Below are 20,632 nucleotides of genomic sequence, written 5' to 3'. Positions count from 1 at the left end.
CCAAAAAACAAGACCAAAACAAAACAAACACAAAACCAAAACAAAAAAAGGAACAAAACCCCGCACCACAAACTAAACACCTGTTAAAAAGACAAAACTCTAAGCATCTCCAAATCTTGCATTAAAAATATGCCACTCTTCTCATGCATTGTTGCAGCACTGTAAAAACAAAAGCATATTTTTCAGTGTTTCCTTAATCTTTTCTTCCTAAACTACTTCTGCCAAGGGGCTTATAAACAACATCCAATACTCATCATAGTATCAAAAGATGAATTTAAATGGCTCTAAATGGGAAGTGCGGACAGAAACATCCCTGCCATTGTGTCTCTTGGACTGGAAAACTTGATTTCAAAACACTGCAAGCCTATTAGCACTGAAATAAGAGCTTGAACCAGCAGGCTACAATGGCTTAGCACACATAAACCTGAATATTAATTCTAGTGACGAAGAGAAGTCTGGGCCAGTTATTGCTTTCTTTGGAGACAAATAATGTGATTTTCAGAATTATAGGAAATCCCTGTTCTCATGTTGTTTTCTAGTACTGGCTAAGTACATAAATGAAATTTGCTATACAAATAGTAAAGAACAATTAAAAGGGCCTACTGCTTTAGAAAAGAGGGAAATGTAAAATAGAATTTTTAAAAGGCATTTTAAATATTAAGCAGACTTTACATTATTTTATGTATTAGAAATAACACATACTTTAAGTAGCATTGTATCTACTCCTACACAGCTGGATTGGGTAAATTTGTCTCTGCTTCATTTTGAGTTATTTTAAACATCATGATTTTCAAAATTCATGTAGCTCATATGTTATTAGAGAACCTGAACAAAGCTAAAAAAATAATTAAAAAAGGATACAAATAAATTGAAAGAAGTAGATACAAGATGAAAAATACTACATAAACACAGTCTAATTGTGGTATCCTGAGTACTCAGATGATCCCTCTTCAGTACAGAACAAGAATCTGCTGTAGCCTGAAGGACTTGAATCTAACCATTCTCAGAGCACTTGTCATGCATACAGTTTGTGGTTTGTTAAATAGAAACAAGCACAGGAAGCTAATTTGTTCTGCAAACAGTCAGGCCTCAAGAGAGAAAAGAAACTGCCTATTGAATCACAGATACTTTCCGAGCAAACACAGCACTTAAATAGTTCAGCTAGTCCAACTATCACACAACTGTGCTATATCATGCAGACAAGAGAGAAGAAGTGCTGAAATTGTTGGTCACACACGCAGACAGAAAATACTACTCCTTCATATTCACTGGATCTTCTAGGATGCACCTTAACAGCCAAAAAAAAGACTAGTCTCAATATCTCATTGCATATTGGTAAAGCCAGTGATTGTGTCCCATTCCTTGTTTGAAAGAGCAAAGTGAAACTGAGCACAAAAATCACACTAGTGTTCCAAGTATCTGGCACACTCCCTGTTCTCCCAACACTAAGGTTCATTTAGCTTCTGCTCTTGAAATCACAACAGAAGTGAGGCATCCCAAGTACTCAGAGCTTCTATCACTTTCTATGAGCCCAAATAAATTTGTTTCTTTACAGTCGATGGAGGAGGAAACCAAAATGTGGGCAAATATACCCAGGTGTCGGCTGTCAGAGGGAAATACCAGAAAGCATCCCTCAGCTGCAAGGCTAACTTTTGCACTCCTTGGCATTGCCACCGCATCTCTTTTTGGTATGTAGGAGAAAAGGCAACTGAACAGTTAGGTATGGGGTTCATGTTCTACTGGCAATTGCAAGAACATACCTAAATTCTTGATGACCTGCTGGTAGTCTGGATTTACTGGCTTCCTGAAGATGGGGTGGAGTGGCCTCCCTGCAATATTTTGTTCTGGAAGAGCAGAAGAAACCACCTAAGTCAGACTGTTTTCTCAGCCTGTCTTTCCCCCTGAAACTGGCAAAGCCATCAACTTCTGTAAAACACCTTGGGAAAGCAGAGACAAGGACACAGACTCTGCCATAGCTAGATACAACCTGGGGAACTGGGTCCCATACAGAGACTTCACTAAATAAAAAAAAACTGAGGGGGGGTCAACAATTTGCACAGCATTCTGTAATATAGAGTTTAACTGCATCATTTTCTAGGGGTGAGAGAATAATTTTGGGGTGGAGGATGTTCCTCTACTGCCAACAGGTTAACCAGTTCCAGCTCTACCTACACACTCCATCACAACAAGAGATCTATAAACTTTAACATGGAAAAACCTCAGACAATTAAGTGCATTTCCAGTTGCAGTTCCATTTCAAATGACTGTGTAAGATAAGAGAGGGGGAAAGGGAATGATGTAGTTAAAAGGATTAGTACAATTCAAGGCAATATAAAGCATCCTCTTGAGCAGCTGTGTCACATATGGATAAAATTCCTTGTTGATAAACAAAAGAGAGAAAAGATTTGTGAAGGCACTACAGGTCTACTTGCCAAAGTGAAGAGACTCGAAACTTCTGCAGAAGCTGATAGGCATCATGAATAGGAAATGTACCTAAAAATTGTTTACACAAAAGCATATTATGATTTCAGTTAAAGAACTAGATAAAATTGGCAATGCTCATCAGCTAAATTTTAACGCAGGCTGATTCAATTTGATCTGGCATTACAAGAGATAATGGAAGCACTAATGTTCCATCTACATAAAAATTGCTTCTGGCCAAACTTTCTTTTGTTTTCTTCAAAATACATTTCACATCAAAGAGAACAACTAAACCAGATGACACAGCAGGACTCATTACGGTAAACTGCCTTAAGCTTCTTCAGTATTTTAAAGATGTGGCGGCCTTGGTTGGTCCCTATTTTAACAATTTTCCATTTAAATTGTCATCATATCTTGCAAATCAAATCTGTTGTTTGGCTCTTCAGACTCTCTCATCGCTATTTCTCTTCCACCTAAACTAAAAAAGGCCTACAGCCAACTCCATACATTAGCACATGAATGCAACCATCCTGACTCTATTAACACCACCTTCTATGAAGCACTCCTCAGTTTCAGGAATTAGAGCTGCTGTGCTGTTTTTCTTGCAGAGTAATTGAAGGATTGACTATTTATCTCACACTTCTTCAAGCTTTGTGCTACTTGCTTCCTACTTCAAAATTGAAATCGTCTATGAACTCTGCTCATCTACCATTCACTTTCTTCATTAAAACATGATCAGTTTTTCCTGTCAGAGTTTCATTAGCATTGTCACAAAAGGCAACTATCAGCCCTGATTCCTAACACGAAACATTTATCCTTATCTTTTTACCCAATTGGGTCTCTAAGTTCAGACCAACATGGTCCCATGCAACAAGAACAGCACAGCCTATGCAGTCAAAGGACATCGGCAGAGAGGAGATTCCTGCTCCTTAAAACTTTAGCTGTTCAGAGGGGGATGATAAGGTCTGTACAAACTAGACAGAAGCAACTCTGTCCTGAACATTGCACCACATATTCCAAGACTTCAGTTTCCTTTTGTTGGTTCATACTTCCACGCTTATATTTAATACTGTTGGTTACCTGTCAAAGTACTTTTGATGTAGTTTGTAAAACAACATTATGTTTAAATTGAAAATAAAAACACAATAGAAGATAATTTAAAAAACAGCACTCCCCCTCTCTCTTACCCTTTAAACAAAACAAAACAAAAAACCCAAACAAACAAAAAGCCCCAAAGAAAACAAAACAAAAATAGCCCGTAAGGACACTCAGGAAGTCAAATTTATTTACAGCTTTGGCCAGTACTGCCTGGGTTATCTTTATTGAATGCTGTACATACTCAGAATACAAAACATCGTATTTTTTCTATTGAATTCCTTCTCTTTAGATTTCTGCCAGCAGTACTTTGATTACACTGACCCATATTAAATAGCACCTTAGAAATGGTGGAATTTCAAGTTAAAAGAAGAGGAAAAGAAACAGTTGTCAAAACCAGGAAAATACCAAGAATGTATATTAAATCTTTTGAAATGCACACACACACACAAAAAAAACAACTTAGAACTTCATTATTCAGTACCAGTTGAGACTCTTATAATGTACTTTTTAGAATCAAGTACTTAGATGGAGTGTTCTACTGCCAAGTATAAAAATATGAAAATCATTATATTAATCCTTGTGCAGCTACTCATAACAGTTGAGAGGCAATTTGCTAGAACAAAACTGGATATCTAAGAAAAATTGTTATCTAATTATTCACAAAAGATATGTCAAGTATAATTAGTACAAAACATTTTTACCCCATGTTGAATCTATAAATAGACTATAAAAATTACAATTAAGAAAAAAATAATAATCACATATTATCAGGCAAGAGATCCCTGTTCATAGAATCTCATGTAAACAAAGCTGATGAAAGTAAAATGTATCCATTGTATAAACAATGCAAATTCCAAAAGAAAAAATGACTAAAATTCACATAATCTTATATTTTTCAATATATACCTTTTAAATATTTTCCATTCTTAGTTTAGCTGGTTAGCTGTATCCATCATTTGACGAGAAATACAGTACAATCTCTTCCACTTCAATTACAAAATCCTTTCAGATTTTGCCTTGAGAAAACAAGAGTCAAGATGTTCTCCTCAATAGGAATAGCTCATATGTGTTACAATGCACTTTTATCTTCACAAGGTTAGAAGCGTGAAGGTTCTTATTGCAAGTGGGAAGCACTATAAATCAGCTACTTGATTTGTTCTGAACATCAAGCACCAACATAACTAGTTTCATTTTTCAAACAACGGATGTCCCTGATTCTTTCCATTCTGTACTAAATGAAAATCATTGTATCGCAGTAAAAAAAAATGTTTTTGCATCTCACATAGCTCTGTTCATGGCTAGAGAACATTTAGCCATTAGTCATAGCACAAAGCAACATATCAAAGTATTAAATTCCTATTATTTCTTCACTGTTATTAATTTTAACTAATTTGAACAAATCTTAATATAATTTCCTTACAAAATTTGAAGCAATGTACTTAATACACAAATCAAGATTTAAGGATTATAATAATGCTTAACAAAACCACAATTACATGCAAGTTCATTTGAAAATACATGCATAAATGTACATAAATATACATAAAGACAACATGAACAATGAAATATAATTCACATCTTAATGAGTATCAAACATTTAGCACAATTTTCTTTCCATCTTAAAAAATGAATTATCTTTGCAGTGTTCAGCACATGAATCACATCTTCTGTAATACATAAAGAATACCAAGATTATCAACAGTCACATACACTTTGAAATTAGGGGACACACGTATTGACTTGAGGTTTGTTCCGTTTGTGTAGAAGGTCTGTAAGGATTCTCCAGTATTTACATTCCACCACTAAAAAAAAAGAAAAAAAGAACACACTTTCAGTTTGTTGAAGAATGCTTAGGATAAATTCTATCAACAGGCTTATGATGGCAAGCCCGGATGACTGCTTTTCCCAAAAACGTAGAATTAGAAATTAAACCCAAGCAATCTTCAGTAGAAAACATATAGGACCAGTTAGCAGAGAGGCGTAAGACTTTCAAACTTCAAAAAGACCAAAGCTGTTCAATTTCAAGAAAGCATACAAACCAATAAATTGAGGTACTGCCTCTTGCCTCACCACAAAATAGACTTAAACTGTAACATGCCCCAAATTTAAAAGATTATGCATTTTTATATAACCAAATGAATATATGAAACACATTGTCAGACAATATAACTGAAACTATGGTTTGATTCAGGAACTTGGCTGGATTCACAAGAGGATCAACCATTTACAATTTTGCTAGCAAGACAGACTTTTTTTCCAGTGATATCTCAATTTTTTTTTTATTTTTTTTTAAGATCTACAGTAAGCACCAATAACAAAGATACAGAGAAACCTTCCACCATCAGTTTGCTCCATGAATGTAGACTGAAATCTGAAATTTCAGATTTCTTGGAAAGACTGTAAACCAATGCAAAATGGAACCAAACGCAATCCAGCACAACGCTTTTACTTGACTGTTCCAATGCCCTCTATTCTTGCAAAATTTGAGTGCAGTAGAAAAATATCGAAACAGATTACCTTCAGCTTTGATCATCTATAAAAGGTGGTCTTACTACTTATTACTCACCTCATGAAATATGTAACACTACTGTTGTGTGCATAATACAGATTTACAACTACACAGTGATAATAATATAAAAATAACAAAAATCTGAAGCTAATAAGAATTGAATATATGGTGTTCAAAACCAAACTCCAAGTCTAAGTCTAAATTTGTATGAGACCTTTTCAGGGCGGTTTCAGATTTCAGAAGAAGTGAAAAGAGCTTAACAGTCATGAAAATTTAAGAGCTTTGTGTTCAGTAAAACATCTCAGGTTTCTTTCTTTGAATTAATCTGCATTTTCATTTAGAATTATCAGAACACTGCCATTTAATTAGGCATGTTTGGATATTTTATTGTTTAAAGGCTTACCTTAAGATAGCCTCCAGAGGACACAAGTATTTTACTGTCAGGTGAAAATGAGAGATCTGTTACCCAACCACCATGCGTTGGTTCTCCTTCGTCTACAGTAACTGGGGAGCAGGAGTGAACTAATGCACCTGTTAACATGTCCCAGATCTAAGAGAGGGAAGAGTATGGGTATAAGTAAACCTAAGGGGGAGGAAGGGGGGAAATCTCAAGTACAGAAAGCTGAAATGTATTTTTTTAATATTAGAGAACAAAACCATTGCAAATAAGCATTCTACTTGACGTGACAAAATAACCAGAATAAATTAATTCTCCTCTTAGAACTGTAATGTATATGGAGGATTTGATCATGCATGCAATTCACAGTAGAATTATTGGTAAATTATGTGAATCAGTTTCTCAGCATTCACAGGACATAAATCTATTAATACGGTTACAAACTAATCTCATGTGGCAAACTTTACTATTTTTGACTCCCAAATGTTCACCACAATGCTAACAAATTAGACAAACTGTGAAAACTTTTCTGTCTGAACTATCAATTGAATTGAAAAATAAACAGCAAGATTGAAGCAATACCCTTATTTCTCCTTTGTCATCTCCAGTGGCCAATAATTTGTTATTATGAGAGAAAGTACAGCACCGCACACAGGCTTCGTGACCTTTCAGCTCATGAAGAACAAATGGACTTTGAAAGCTCCATATCTAAATGGAAAACATTACAGAAAAGTGAAAAAGACAGTTCAAAATCATTAGTATTCAACTGTACTTAAGATGTTTTTATATATGTGCATACATGTGTGTGCATTTATGTATGTATTATATTGTAGTCTTTTTATCATCTGAATCACACAAGAAGGCATTTACTACCACATGCAAGTGTATTTTTTAACCTTGGAATATACTCTAATCAAACTGAGTCATTTACAAGAAAGTTTCAAGCTGTTCACAGAAAAAGAATTCATCAATCAGTTTAAAGCTAGATTTTAGAAAATATAACAGGACACTTTAAAAATCTAATGGAGCAGCCCCAGAATATTAAACAGTTTACTTTTTGCACTTTGCTTCCAAATGAGAATACCAGAACCTATGGACAGCACTTTCACTGGAAGTTCCAGAATTTTTTCTTAGTTTAGGCTTCCAAATTAAGATGTTACACTATTAATAAATCAATACAGAAAACTAAGCAAAGTGTTCTCCACAAATTTGTGCACTACATGTGCATTTTATTTGTACAGAAGTCACCAGGACAGCCTTAAGTTATATCCAAGATGAATACTGAAATAACAGTAATAGCTTTAGAAACATGTTCACAGATGCAGGAAATTTAATACTAAAAATACAACAGCATAGCTTAAATAATCACTAGTCACCTCAGAATTAAAGAAAATACAGCATATATTTCAGGACAAATAAACCATGATTTTTATCTGTGTACAGAAAGTAACCAACCTTTGCAGTTTTGTCAGCAGAAGTAGATGAAAATTTAGTACCATCAGGTGAAACAGCACAGGAAAGAACAGTGCCTCCATGGCAAGCAAAATCTTTTTCTGTGTTGCCAGTAGTGATATTCCAAACCTAACAAATAGACAAGAAAACAGGTTACTTCTGTAACACTGTAAAAAGGTTAACATACCTGCATCTTACACAAGAATATATAAGAGATAAACTCAACTACATAGTTCTAATATGGCAAATATTTTGTTGTACTTATTGGTATAGTTAAAATAAAAGACTGTAAACCTTACCAGAAACAGAAAATGCAAAATTGTGTCTTAAAAAGTCACCTCAGACTTTAGAATCAACTCAGTAAGATGTGTGGCAACACAAGGTGCAAAAATACCAAATGTTAGAAAAGATGGTGAAATGCATTGTGTGTGATTTGTCAATTCACAGCCTTTTATTTACCTTAACGGTTCCGTCAAATGACCAAGAAAGGAGTTTTGAATTTTCCAGAAGTCTAAAAGCCTTGATTGCTTCCTTGTGCCCTCTTAGAAACACACATTCATCCAATTGCCAATTCCATACCTAATCACAGAGATGGAATACTTTAAAAAAAAAAAAAATCCCAAACTTTTAATGGCAAAGATGAGAAGAATTAACTAATTGACTTTTAAGTCACAGGAATAATAAAAAGTTCGTATGGAGGCAGCAACTAATTATAATTAAAAGGTTAGATATTGAAGATATCCATAGGAGAGATGCTGAAGATTGAATATTAAATACTATGACATACTCAATCTATGAGAAAGTTCCCTATAATAAACACAATCTGATTCTCAAAGTGAATTTGATGCTTAAAATTTACTGGCAATTTAAAAATGAAAAGCAAATGAATAATTTTCTAGGCATCCCAGAAGTCTGGGGTTTTAAACCTTTGATTATTGCAACAGACTTCCATTATCTCACAAACCTCATATTATCCATACTTAAATTAACTTTATTTCATATTTCTAAAGCGTATTTTTAATGAAATGCCATTCTGCTTTGCATTTTTATAATAAAATGACACATTTTTAATTCAACTATTCACTGAAAGCTGAATAGGTTCTTGAAGTTTATTTTACAGAAGCTATTAAGTATCAATTTAAATTCCAATGATCTTACAGTTTTCAAATTAATGGATTTTCTGCAAAGTTCAGAAAGCAGAGGTGTTCAGACAACGCTGGAGGTTTAACTGAGACGCTGTCCACTAGAGGGAGCGGACGACTCAGAGGAAAACCAACCTGAAAAGGATCCCAAAGCCGATAAACTGATGAGCGGTCTGTACTGCTTAATTGACCACAGCGAGGGCACTCAAGCTAGCTTCAGATCGGATGCTGCTTAGGTTGCATGTATATCAGCAAGTAGGTAAAACACTGATATTGGAACGGATTTGGTGAGCAAAACAGTGCTGAGAACCAGCACTCACATGTGTTTTGGAGGCTTTATTTAAAACAGCTCAAATTTGGCTGTGTGCACTGAATGCTCATTAGCACCTGCAGCATGTGCTCTAGGTTTAGGAATTCTTTCAGTATGCCTGTAACTGCTCTGAAGTGCAAACTAAAGCACAGTACGCATGAATGACCAGAACATTCATTTCAGAAATGCATCCCAGAGGTGAGCTAAAATGCTAATATAGACACACCAGAATGCTTCACGGGTGCCTATCTACCCTGCTGAGAGGCAGAGCTGATTAATTTGAAACTGCATTAGTGCAGCCATTCTGTTTCTAGTTAGTATCTGTATTCAGGACTGGACTGGACTAGGTGGACACACTAACCTGCTCAGAGACAGGTCTTCATACCTCCTTTAGCAAGCCCACTGACAGACCTACCATGTATAGCCAGTTCTGGGTCTTATCACAGATCCTTTACTCATGCGATCACAACTGTGTTGAGTAACCTTTGAAAACTAACATTCCTTTCCCCATCTTACAGGAGTTGGTGCCTGTCATCCACAACATTAAAAATAGATATTGTGTAATACTCATTATCATGTAAGGTATAAATAGAGGCTACAGTTTCTACAGTCTTGCTGCAAGATGAAGCAATAGAGAATACAGTAGTCATTTACTAACTTTACATTATCTATAGTGTACATGATCTTTTAAAATAAATTGGAAATTATAACTTTATCTTTTTAAATATCTTCCAAACCTGTATAACTGCATCATGAGCACTTGAAATGAGAGTCTGATAATCAGATGTAAATTGACAATGCTGCACTGATGTCTTGTAGGCCTCCCGGGACTTTAGAACTTTCCCATCCAACAACTGTAATACCTTTAGAATGAAGAATGAAATAATTATATTTTACATACTTGAGGAAAAGGAAGAAAAGAACATCAAATTATTGTTTAAATAACATGGGATTGTGAAGATGTGATTCTCAGTCAATGGCCTGGAACAATAAAAAATTTATATTAGCTTAGTCCTTGATAAAATGAAATTCAGAGCTACATTATTAGCACTACCTTTAAATTACTGTCATTTAGACATCATTCACAAATGTAAAAACGTTGAAGTATTATATTGAAGAATATTATTGTACAAAGTTACTTAAGTGATATTTCTTTAAAAAGAAAAAGCACCAAGAAGGGTCTTCTGCTTTTTAAAAATCAATTTAGGATGTAATACCTTTATTGTTCCACTCTCCTGTCCAAAAGCTGCAAATTTAAGATCTTCACTTAAGCAACAGCAGGAAATGGGGGATTCTTGAGCTCCTGTCTGTATAATAACACTGTCTGTATTTCCATTGATAAGCTGCAAAATAGGAAGTTATTACAATATCTTTAAATTCAAACTTAATTAAAATATAGAGCTAAGAATGTTAAAGAGTGTGCCAATTTCAACTTTGAATTATAAAGACAAGTTATTTTCATAAACCAATTGCTTTGAAGGTTAGTGCAACTATCTTCATAGAATGCTCTCTGAACTGGACAAGTTTGCAAGAGGAAATTCATCTCTATATTAGAAGGCTTTTTAAAGTTTGTCTGACTAGAGGAAATAAAATACTACTCCCAAATTTCAAAAGCCATATAGTGAGCTCCACACTCAAATTTATTTACCTTGCCAGCCAGATTATACAACACATGCCAAATGGAGCATAAAATCCTTTAAGTGTATCCTCTAAGCATGACTTTAAATTTACTAGCACATATAATACACCAAAACTCAACTCGGTATCACTCTCAAATCAATTCCCAATTGGGGGAAGGAGGGAGAAGACAGAAGTCTTTAGAATACAATGATTTCCAAAGGTTTAGAAAGCTACCAGTGTGAAGTGTTTAAAAAATAACATACTGTAAATTGAAAGGTGACTAGAACCACAATTCTGAGAGATTACAAATTACATAGGGTAAAACACCACAACTGCAAGAAGGAATGCTTTTAGAGATGTGATAGCAGAGAAATATTGTTAAACTACAGTACACATGCTTAACCGCAATTTGTCTTTTCAGTCAATTTCTTTTCTTGTGCAAGGGTAAAAGAAAATCTATTTTCTTTCTAGAGTGGAGTCTTCTCTCATTACTATATTGCTACAGGATGTCAGAATATTGTTATTTAGGGTAGAAAATCTAAGCACCATTTCCTCTAGAAAATAGTTCAGGTAAAGTTACAACAGGGATATACTAATCACAAACAAACAGATCAGGTCTACTAATTCAAATGAGAGCCAGACTACAACATTACATAGTAGTTGCTACAGATTTTACAATTCAGGATGCCAAGCTCTCCTAAAGCTACTGGCAGACTTGGGCTCACACCTTTCATTCCCCCAACTTGAGATGATTGATTCAGCTATTACACAGCAGTTCTGAGCATCATGTACATGTGCTGTGTTAACACCTGGTCTATACATGCTGCACACATTACACATTGCTGTGCACATCTGAGCCACCCGGAGAGTCCACAGCTTCCCCAGTCATGAAAACAGTTCTGTTCCTCTGCATCCAGCTTCAGTTTTGACATCTGTGTGGAAATTTCCCCTCAAACTTAATTTTTTGCTTACTAAACTAGGCAGAATTTCTAGATATAAAAATGCTATCACACATTAGGAATTATCTGCTACAAATTGAAGTGTTGACAGCAATGGACAAGCAGTACTTGCAGTGCTTCCTCCATTTCCTGACATTCGCAGATGAAATTCAAAGGTATTAACATACTGAGAAATACAGCTTACTTGTAAATGCTTCTGATTGTAAATCGCCAAAATCATCACTTCATCATTGTGAAATATAACATCTAGTTCACTTTTTAGCACAGCATCAGAAGACTTGCATACCTTCTTTGTTTCCCAAATCTGTTGAAGAAAAAGTATTTCACTAACTTTATTAAAGAACAAAATACAAAACTGGCTGAGTAAGACTACTTGTAAGCCAAAGACTTATAAACTTACAAGTAACACTGAGTTTTAAAATTAGTGAAAATTATGTTTCTGCTATTTTCATTTACTAGGTAAGGTTATGCAATTACTATGGCGATTCCAATGGATGAAACAGAACTAATTTTTTTCAGGATGACTAGCTGACTCCCCTGTGTTTCGAGTCTATAGATATAAAGTCTACAATTTTCTAATCCAAAGCATAATGTTAAGATCCAATTACAAAAATTACCAAGTAGAGGTTTCTATACTTCAATTGCTTTCAAAATTTAAAGACTATAAGTGTTCAACTAGAAGAAAAAGAAAGGTTACTTTTGTAAACTATATTTCTGCTTTCACAGGTTTTAATGAGGCGTTACAATTATAGAAAACTATCCTGACTATTAACATGCAAATACATTTAACAATGAAAGCAACTTCAAGTGTGCTAGGATCCTTTAAAAAGTCACAATTTCTTATTTAAATAGTATCTAAAACAAAATAGGTTACAATTACTCTTGAACGGCTACTGGACTTCACAAATCCCATAGATATACAGTAAATTTATCTAAATAGTAAACAAAGTAAAAAAACAAGCTCATTTTACTGTATATCTAAATAATTTTGTAACAAATAACTAAATATATATTGGCTATAAGTGAACATAAATACTAAATATAACAATATATTATGTATATATTATATGTGACATTTTTATAAAAAACAACTCTGTAGATGTGTAATTTGATAATATAAATTCACTTTTTTCAGAATGGAAAGATGACATCTTACACGTATTGTCTGGTCATCAGATGATGTCAGAAATAAAGATCCATCTGGCGAAAATGTCACACAATGAACCCAGCTCATGTGTCCCCTGCAATATGCCACTTTTGATAAAGATTTAATATTCCATAACTACAATAAAAATATGAAAGAAGAATTCAAACGGATTTAGAATGTAAATTACAGGAAAACAATGCAAAACAAGAAGCAGTATACTTAATTACTATTTTTCTAGTATTTTCTTACTTCTCATTCTGAAGTCAGAGGTAATGAACTCTGCCTGATTATCACATTTTGGTGGACAAGGAAACGGAATCAGCAGCCTCTTTGACTGCTATAATTTTAAAGGGGGGGGGAAGCAAAAAAGAAGAAAAAAAAAAAAATCACTCACAGTGTAAAAAAATGCAAGTTCAACTTGACCCCCCCAAAAAAACAGGCAACAACAACAACAAAAAAAAGACAACCCCCAAATCCAAAACTAATAGTTGTACAGGCTTGCTGAAGCCATGCTAGTCCCAAAGTTACTCTAGATATTTCATTCCTTTTTAGTGAGTTTCCACATTCTTGTGGCACCATATGGTAGAGCTTGGTTTGTTCTAAGGAATACTCCTTAGAGTGAAAACAGTAACTTTAAATAAATTTAGTGGACTATTGTTTTTGTATAAACATGAGTTCTGTTGTCCAAAATGACATACAACTTTAAAACATTATTTCCCACCTTATATTTCATATACCAGAAGCGAATGAAAATTAGACAGAATGAAGTACATTGAAAGCCTGCTAATATAGCTACATTTCTTTCACCTCTGCATACAAGAAACTATTAAGACAAATGTAACATTTTACGTTACAAGTAGTTTTTCCAGGTATACTGTAGAAAAGACAATCACTTACCTCAACAGAACAGTGAGACAAAGCAACTGCTACTAACTCATCATCAGGACAAAAGTCACAGTATTGGATTGTACTGTGATAACTCATGATGACTTGTGTTAACAAATCCCATGTTTTAACACCAAAAAGCTGTGAACACAGACTCACAGTAGTTAGCACTCAGTTTGAGTAACTTCACTAGAGACAAACAGCTTGTATATTCAACAGTGCTCATTCTTGAATTTAGAAGGTATTCCTCTCAGTCAATGAGCTTGCTGGCCACATATTTTTACTTTACACACATTTAAAATCATGCATCTTATACGTGAAACATCTTAATGGACTAGAATTTTATCTTTAATCATAATTTCTAGGTAATTGAAACATACTACCAATATTTAATTGAAATATACTACCTCCAAAAAAATTATTCAAGTAAGGTACTTACCAAAAGCTTATTTTTGGCTACCACCAAAATCATGTCACCATTTCTGGACCAAGAGCAACATTTTACTAAAACTTCCACATCATCTGGTTGCTCATCTACATTCTTGAAGAAGTCTTTTATCTCAATACTTTTCAGTTCATTTGCTGAGCGTACTCCCCAAAGCTGCAGTAAAAAGTAAAGGAAATACACAAAACCTCTTTTCACCAATGTCGATACAGAATTCAACAGGGGAGAGCTAACTCCCAATCACTTCTAAGAAAGAACAGGGGTGGGGGTTAGAATATGAAAAAGAAAGCCTTTGCTACATTCCCTGGTCAAGAAAAAGCATTAGAATATTCACAAACCCAGAAGGCTTAGACAAAAAGAACTAAAAACCACAAACTGGAAAAAAAATAAACAAAACCCCAACAAAGGCTTACACTGTAGCAGAACCCTCTCCCTGTGTTCCCTCATTCCAGCTACAATCCTGTCTCAATATCTACTTAACAAAAGAATAAAACAAAAAAATAAACCTGCTCTGCAACTCTTTATTAAAAGTCCCCTCACCATAAGAAATGTGGCATACATTTAGCTTTGCACCTTAATTTCATTGAGGGACCTGCCAAAAATCTACTACTTCTGTTGTCTCCACTACAATTTTCCTTCTGAATAACAGCAGCTAAAGCAACTCTTCTTTCCTGATTTAGCAACAATACAGAAAAGTAACAAGTGTTTTAAGAACTGCAATTCTGAAATAGCGTAGTTCTGTTGCAACCAAAGGCAATAAAAAGAATACTTACATTCTAGGGAAAAACACATAAGCCTCTCAAGTCACTTCTAGTACATATATGAAAAATAACACATAGAAATTGCTTTTATGTTTACAGATGATTCATTGACAGAGATAACAGAACTTTCTATTAACCTAAAAACTTACTAATTTAAAACAAACAAGGTTCACACACACACATCCAGTTTTCTTAACAAAGTACATTAGAGGAAAAAAAGTAAAATGTGAAAAAGTGAAGGATTCAAACTGAAACTAGCTAGGATTTAGTTACAGGCACCCAACTTTTTTGCTGGTACTGGACAAGCCATCTTGCATTAATCTGGGACCATTAATCAAATGTTTCAGGATTTAATTCATTAAAGCTGATCATGCAGACACAAAGTTTTCTCACACATATTTTCTTATATATTTTATACCAAAAAAACCCCCAAAGCCATCATCAACACAAACACATGATTTTAAAATACACTCTGTACCTTTACTGTTCCATCTGTTGAGCAGCTAGCAACATATTCATCATCTGGTGAAAATCTACAGTGATTGACAGAATTTTCATGACCCATCATTGTATTTCTACAATACTTTTTGTTCAAATCCCAAATCTGCATGAGAAATAAACATATAAATATCATCATATTAAAGAACTATTCAAAGACAGACTGTTCATGCTCTTCTCAAAATCATTCACTAACAACTAAAACTTCAACGATTTTTTTTTAGTTTTACCCACATCCTCATGGATTTGATGTTATGCCCTGCACTACCCCACATTTAACTCCATCTGCTAATGTGCATGAAACTATTAACATAAGAGTTACATACAACTAGTTAAACTTCCTGTACAGTGCAGACAACACCCTTGAACAGCAGAAAGTTACTGAAAGTTTCCTCAAACTGAGGAAGAAGCTTCCTCTTGCCTCTTCCCCTTTCAACTTTAAAGTTCAGAATTCTGTAACTTACACGTAATAACAAAAATTAAATCTCTTCAGTTAGTCTTAGCCAGTCTGAATATCATCCTTGCCACATCCATACTAACAAAGTTAGAAGAATCCTAGAATCATAGCATGGCTTAGGGTTGGAATCAACCTTAAAGATAATCTCGTTCTAACCCCTCCTGCCATAGAGAGGGACACCTTCCACTATTACCAGGTTGCTCCAAGCCCCACCCATGGCCTTGAACACTTCCATGTGTTTGTTTAGGGCTCCTTCTCACCACCCCTCTCACACACACAGTTTTCTAAGCCTATAGCCCAGGCTTCCTTTCTTCATGCCCAAATTCCTTCCTTTTTTCCTATATAAATAAAAATAATTTAAACAAATAGTACATTTGAGAGTTCAAGTGAGAACTCAAAACAAGAACCGTCACTTTTATGGTGTTCTCTGAAAACAAAAAACAAAAAAATCAGGCCCTTTTGATTATTGTGCATATGTCAGTTCTGACATTCAATACAAATGAAAAGTGTCAAACACTGTCTAAAATCCTAAAATCTCTATTCCTCCTAGCTACAGCTGGAAGTGACAGTTGTCTCACTAACAATTTCACTCTTTGCTGTCTACTCCCAGCAGCTCCCTTGCACTGGAACTGGGCAATGGAGCCACTACAGGGAACTAAACCAAGCAGAAAACTGATCCCACCACACAGAAGTATTTGCAGAGCTGGCTCCTTGAACCACACTACTGCAGATCAGCACATGCACTGCAACAAAGACAAGTATTTTATTTACAGCCAAGACATCTTCAGTGCCAGTTAGCTATACAATTCGCATAGTTGCACTGTGAAATTGCACTCTTATTTGCCACAGTATAGGTCTTACTTGGTTCTCTGGTTTCCCCCTTCCCTCAGATGCAGCCTCCCAGTCTGAACAGTGCCAGATGGTTAACATGACAAACCCCTTACTTTGAATACTGTTATTTTGTTGACTTCCACCTTCATTTCTTTACTATGCCAAATCAATTTCATAAATAAATGTAGCTGCTACACTTCCATAATACTTCCCCCCCCAGTCTTTCAGCATCCAGTTTTTTACATTATTCACGTTTTCAATCCTAAATTTCTGCCTTCATTTTTCTTACGCTGTTTTTAATCAGGTATTTCATTCCTATGTTGTCCCATTCCCGTACCACCATCTAAAAGTCTTGCTAAAGCCTTCACCTTCATGCCCTACCAGTAGAGGAACCGCCTGTTCTCCTTCGCTGAGCACAAACACCCCTCCTGTTCTGCCTCACAGAAATACGATTACAGAGCTGCTGTCAGTAGGCTCAATCTGTTGCTATCTCTCTTCTACCAGGCTCATTAAAAAAAAAATAAATAATTTACAGTGTTTAAATATATTTATATATTATAATGTTATAATAAGCAGCATGAGACCAACCTCAAACTTCTCCACTTACTTTGATGAAAGTGTCATTTGAGCAGGTGGCTAAAAGATACTGACCACTTCTGTTACTGAACTGGCAGCAATTGACCTGCTCTGAGTGCTCTTCATAAACACGCCTACATTGGCCTGTTCTTGAATTCCAGACCTAGACAAAATTGAAGGATGAAAAAGACTTTTAAATATGTTTAAAGTACTTCATTTAAAAAAAAAAAAATCTGTAAACTATGCTGAAATACAGATGAAGCCCTAAACCATTCTTAACACTTCAAAAATGTTTTGAAAATAAAAGGAAAGCATACATATTTACACTTAGAAAAAATAAGTTACAAGGGGAAAGGGCATAATTCAGATTAGAATCTTATAAATACTGGAATTTCACAAAGGTTTTACTACAATAGAAAATAAAATTCCTACAAATAGGAATTAAAAATTGCAAATAATTCACATGTAACAAAAAAAAACATGGAAAAAGAATTTTGGATACATTCACCTCATGTTACAGAAAGAATTCGACTCACATAATGTTCTACTTAGAGAGAACTATCTAATAGAAGTAAAATAAATTGTAATGCTGCATGATGTAAACATCAAGCATCTTTTATGTTTTGTAGTGAATGGGGCTTTTGTATTTGTTAACGGTGAATTAGCCACGTAAGATTTAAGACAGTTAAAAAAAACCCTTTAGTCTTCATAATCTGCTCTGCCTGATTTGATTAAAACTGAAATTAAAATTCTTAATTTGAAAAAAAATTGTCTGCTCTGAATTTATTTACCTTCACTTTTTTGTCAGTGGAACAAGTTGCTACAAATTCACCATCTGCAGAGAAAGCGCAACAAAGTATTTCATCATCATGGGCACTTATCTCCAGAAGTCTCTCTCCACTTTCCGCTTTAAACACCTAAAACAATAGACAACAAAATCTTACAACTCACATACAATTGTAAAATACAAATACAAGTCTGTTTTCTCTTAAACAGATCTTTTTATAAAAGCTCTCCATAAATTTGATTTTTGAAAGTATTTATAATTTTAGGGAAACAAACATAATAATTATACAAATATTTAATTTGAGCTTCAATCTTGTAAGGGTGAGAGAAATTATTAGAGAGAAAAGGTAAAAACTTTTTTAAAAATACTGTGTATGAAATGTTTCATTAATGATTTTTCCTACACTTAGTCATTGAGCATAGTCCATGTCCTTTCTTAGTACTTTTTAGTAGTATCTGCAAAACACTGTATCTATTAACAAAATCTAAACTATTCTTCAAAATATAAAATCCAGGTGCATACATAGGTAACACCCTTTAGTGGAAAGTAGTAACTTCAGCAGAAATTGATGATTAGGGGAATAAACAAGGAAAAAGTTGTGAAGAACTGTACAGGATGACGCAAGTCTCAGTCTTGAGCTAGTCATAGGCAATAGAAGGACAGCTGGAGAAAAGTGTCACATCTTAATCAAAATCCCAACATTCTGGATCTGACTTTACAATGGTGGGGGGTGTGGGGTGGTGGGAAGGGCAATCAGGTCATCCTTTCCTTCTTAGATTACATAATCTTAACTATTAAAAGAAATCACAAGGTGTTCTTGACAGCAGCCTCCAGGATACCACAATTGTGAAGTTCCTGCTTTTTTCCTTTCATTTTTTCATTGAACAGGAGTATCGGTGATAATGAAACGTTTAGTATTTATTCAAATAAGAACACAAATACTGAAGTAACAGGAAATGTACATTTACAGTAAATTCTGCAGAGCACATGCTCTTAATATAGGATTTTTTTTATTTTATTTTACAGAAAAAGTAGGAATAGCTTGAAAACTGAAAAGCTTAGGCCACTATTAGAAAAAACATTAATAACTTCAAAGTTAAAGAATGAAAAAAGGATTATTGCTAGTTTTCCTATTACTTCATCAAGAAAAGTTTAGTTTATATTATTTAGTTTATATGCAATCCACAGATTTTACTTTCTTGGGTAGAAAATTAAGATAAAAATAAGCAATCTTCTCTCAATAATGAGGACATTTACTACAGAAGCCCAGCACAGTAACTTCAGCACAGCATAAAATCAGTACACATCCGTCAGGCAGCTCCTTAAGTGGATGCCATGATCATAATATTGTAGAAGCCAGCAAATAAAAAAATAAATAAAACCACAGTAACAATACATTAAGTAGCCAAATGAACAGCAACTAAGCACCACTAATGTTATTACTTTAGTACTCAACTTATCAAGCATCCAAAACAACACCAAAGGCTTGCAGAAGAGTTGTTCTTTTCCCTTACCTTTGGCTGTCTGGAATATGGATGCTTTACCAGGTTACTGGCTGATTGCTAGTTTCTTGAGAGCTGGCTTCCCCTCCAGGCAGACTGCTGGCAAATTTGTATTAGTCACTTTCCTCTCTGTCTCCCTTAATCCACTTCCTAAGCACTTCAGGCCTGTTTCCAATCTAATGCTGTCCTCAGCTTCAGAATTTAATTTTTCTCCCCAGATTTCTCTTTTGCATAAGACAATTTACTAATTAAGCACTGAAGTTACAAAATGTTCATTACTATCCCACAGAAACAGCAAACCTGTAACTAAAAGTCTTGGTGTTTCTCAGTTCTACAAAGGTTTACTGTGACTGGAAATAACATTTTTGCAAGCAAATATTAAACATGCTGTGGTGCATTACTTAGGCTTATATTCATATATTCTCTGAAATCTGAGTTTAGCTTTCAAACTAGAAGATGATGCTTACTATTCTAATAACACAACTTGATGCTTATGTAATAATACATAATTTTCAATCATTTCTCTCCAGTATGTTCTAGATCCCTAACATCTCCACATAACAGCAAAAGAAAAGAGACAGGTCTATTAAGAAATGTTATCAATTTGGTACACAGCATCTCTTTTCACTCACACATAGGTATCTTACCTGAAGTGTTTTATCAGCTCCACATGATGCTATTCTTTGTCTATCTTTAGAAAAGCAGGCATGGTAAACTGCATCTCTATGTGGACGAACAACCAGACGGTAGAAATTTTTCAAGGATGTTTTATTTCTACAGGGTAAGACAGTTGATTTTAGACAAGTAGTGCCTTTCTATTATTCAAAATCTTCTA

The 20,632-nt window shown here is 34.6% G+C and overlaps 1 protein-coding gene across 5 annotated transcripts in view; it reads right to left on the bottom strand.

Annotated features, from left to right (window-relative positions):
* Nucleotides 1–3,702: 3,702 nt before the first annotated feature.
* APAF1 (apoptotic peptidase activating factor 1) overlaps nucleotides 3,703–20,632 on the bottom strand; it is a 31,118-nt gene continuing 14,188 nt past the window's right edge. For 3 of the 5 annotated variants that reach the window (XM_062611346.1, XM_062611345.1, XM_062611347.1), the window contains 15 exons: nucleotides 20,445–20,571; nucleotides 18,300–18,425; nucleotides 17,540–17,671; nucleotides 15,625–15,750; nucleotides 14,380–14,541; nucleotides 13,953–14,081; nucleotides 13,065–13,190; nucleotides 12,093–12,212; nucleotides 10,547–10,672; nucleotides 10,067–10,192; nucleotides 8,337–8,456; nucleotides 7,881–8,006; nucleotides 7,008–7,133; nucleotides 6,432–6,578; nucleotides 3,703–5,321 (listed from right to left, as the gene is read on the bottom strand). In XM_062611346.1, coding sequence (XP_062467330.1) covers nucleotides 5,178–5,321; nucleotides 6,432–6,578; nucleotides 7,008–7,133; nucleotides 7,881–8,006; nucleotides 8,337–8,456; nucleotides 10,067–10,192; nucleotides 10,547–10,672; nucleotides 12,093–12,212; nucleotides 13,065–13,190; nucleotides 13,953–14,081; nucleotides 14,380–14,541; nucleotides 15,625–15,750; nucleotides 17,540–17,671; nucleotides 18,300–18,425; nucleotides 20,445–20,571 — 1,963 coding nt within the window. In that variant the 3' untranslated portion in view covers nucleotides 3,703–5,177. Of the gene's footprint in view, nucleotides 5,322–6,431; nucleotides 6,612–7,007; nucleotides 7,134–7,880; nucleotides 8,007–8,336; nucleotides 8,457–10,066; nucleotides 10,193–10,546; nucleotides 10,673–12,092; nucleotides 12,213–13,064; nucleotides 13,191–13,952; nucleotides 14,082–14,379; nucleotides 14,542–15,624; nucleotides 15,751–17,539; nucleotides 17,672–18,299; nucleotides 18,426–19,809; nucleotides 19,894–20,444; nucleotides 20,572–20,632 lie in introns of those variants that run through there. The other 2 variants (XM_062611348.1, XM_062611349.1) reach the window with 2 other exon arrangements.

This window comes from Pezoporus occidentalis, unplaced genomic scaffold (genome assembly GCF_034315485.1).
Source record: "Pezoporus occidentalis ecotype Australia unplaced genomic scaffold, CSIRO_AGI_Poc_V1 ctg152, whole genome shotgun sequence".
In the NCBI taxonomy this organism is placed as follows: domain Eukaryota; kingdom Metazoa; phylum Chordata; class Aves; order Psittaciformes; family Psittacidae; genus Pezoporus; species Pezoporus occidentalis.
Note: the sequence above shows the minus strand (reverse complement) of the source record. Positions and strands in the feature narration are given on the sequence as shown.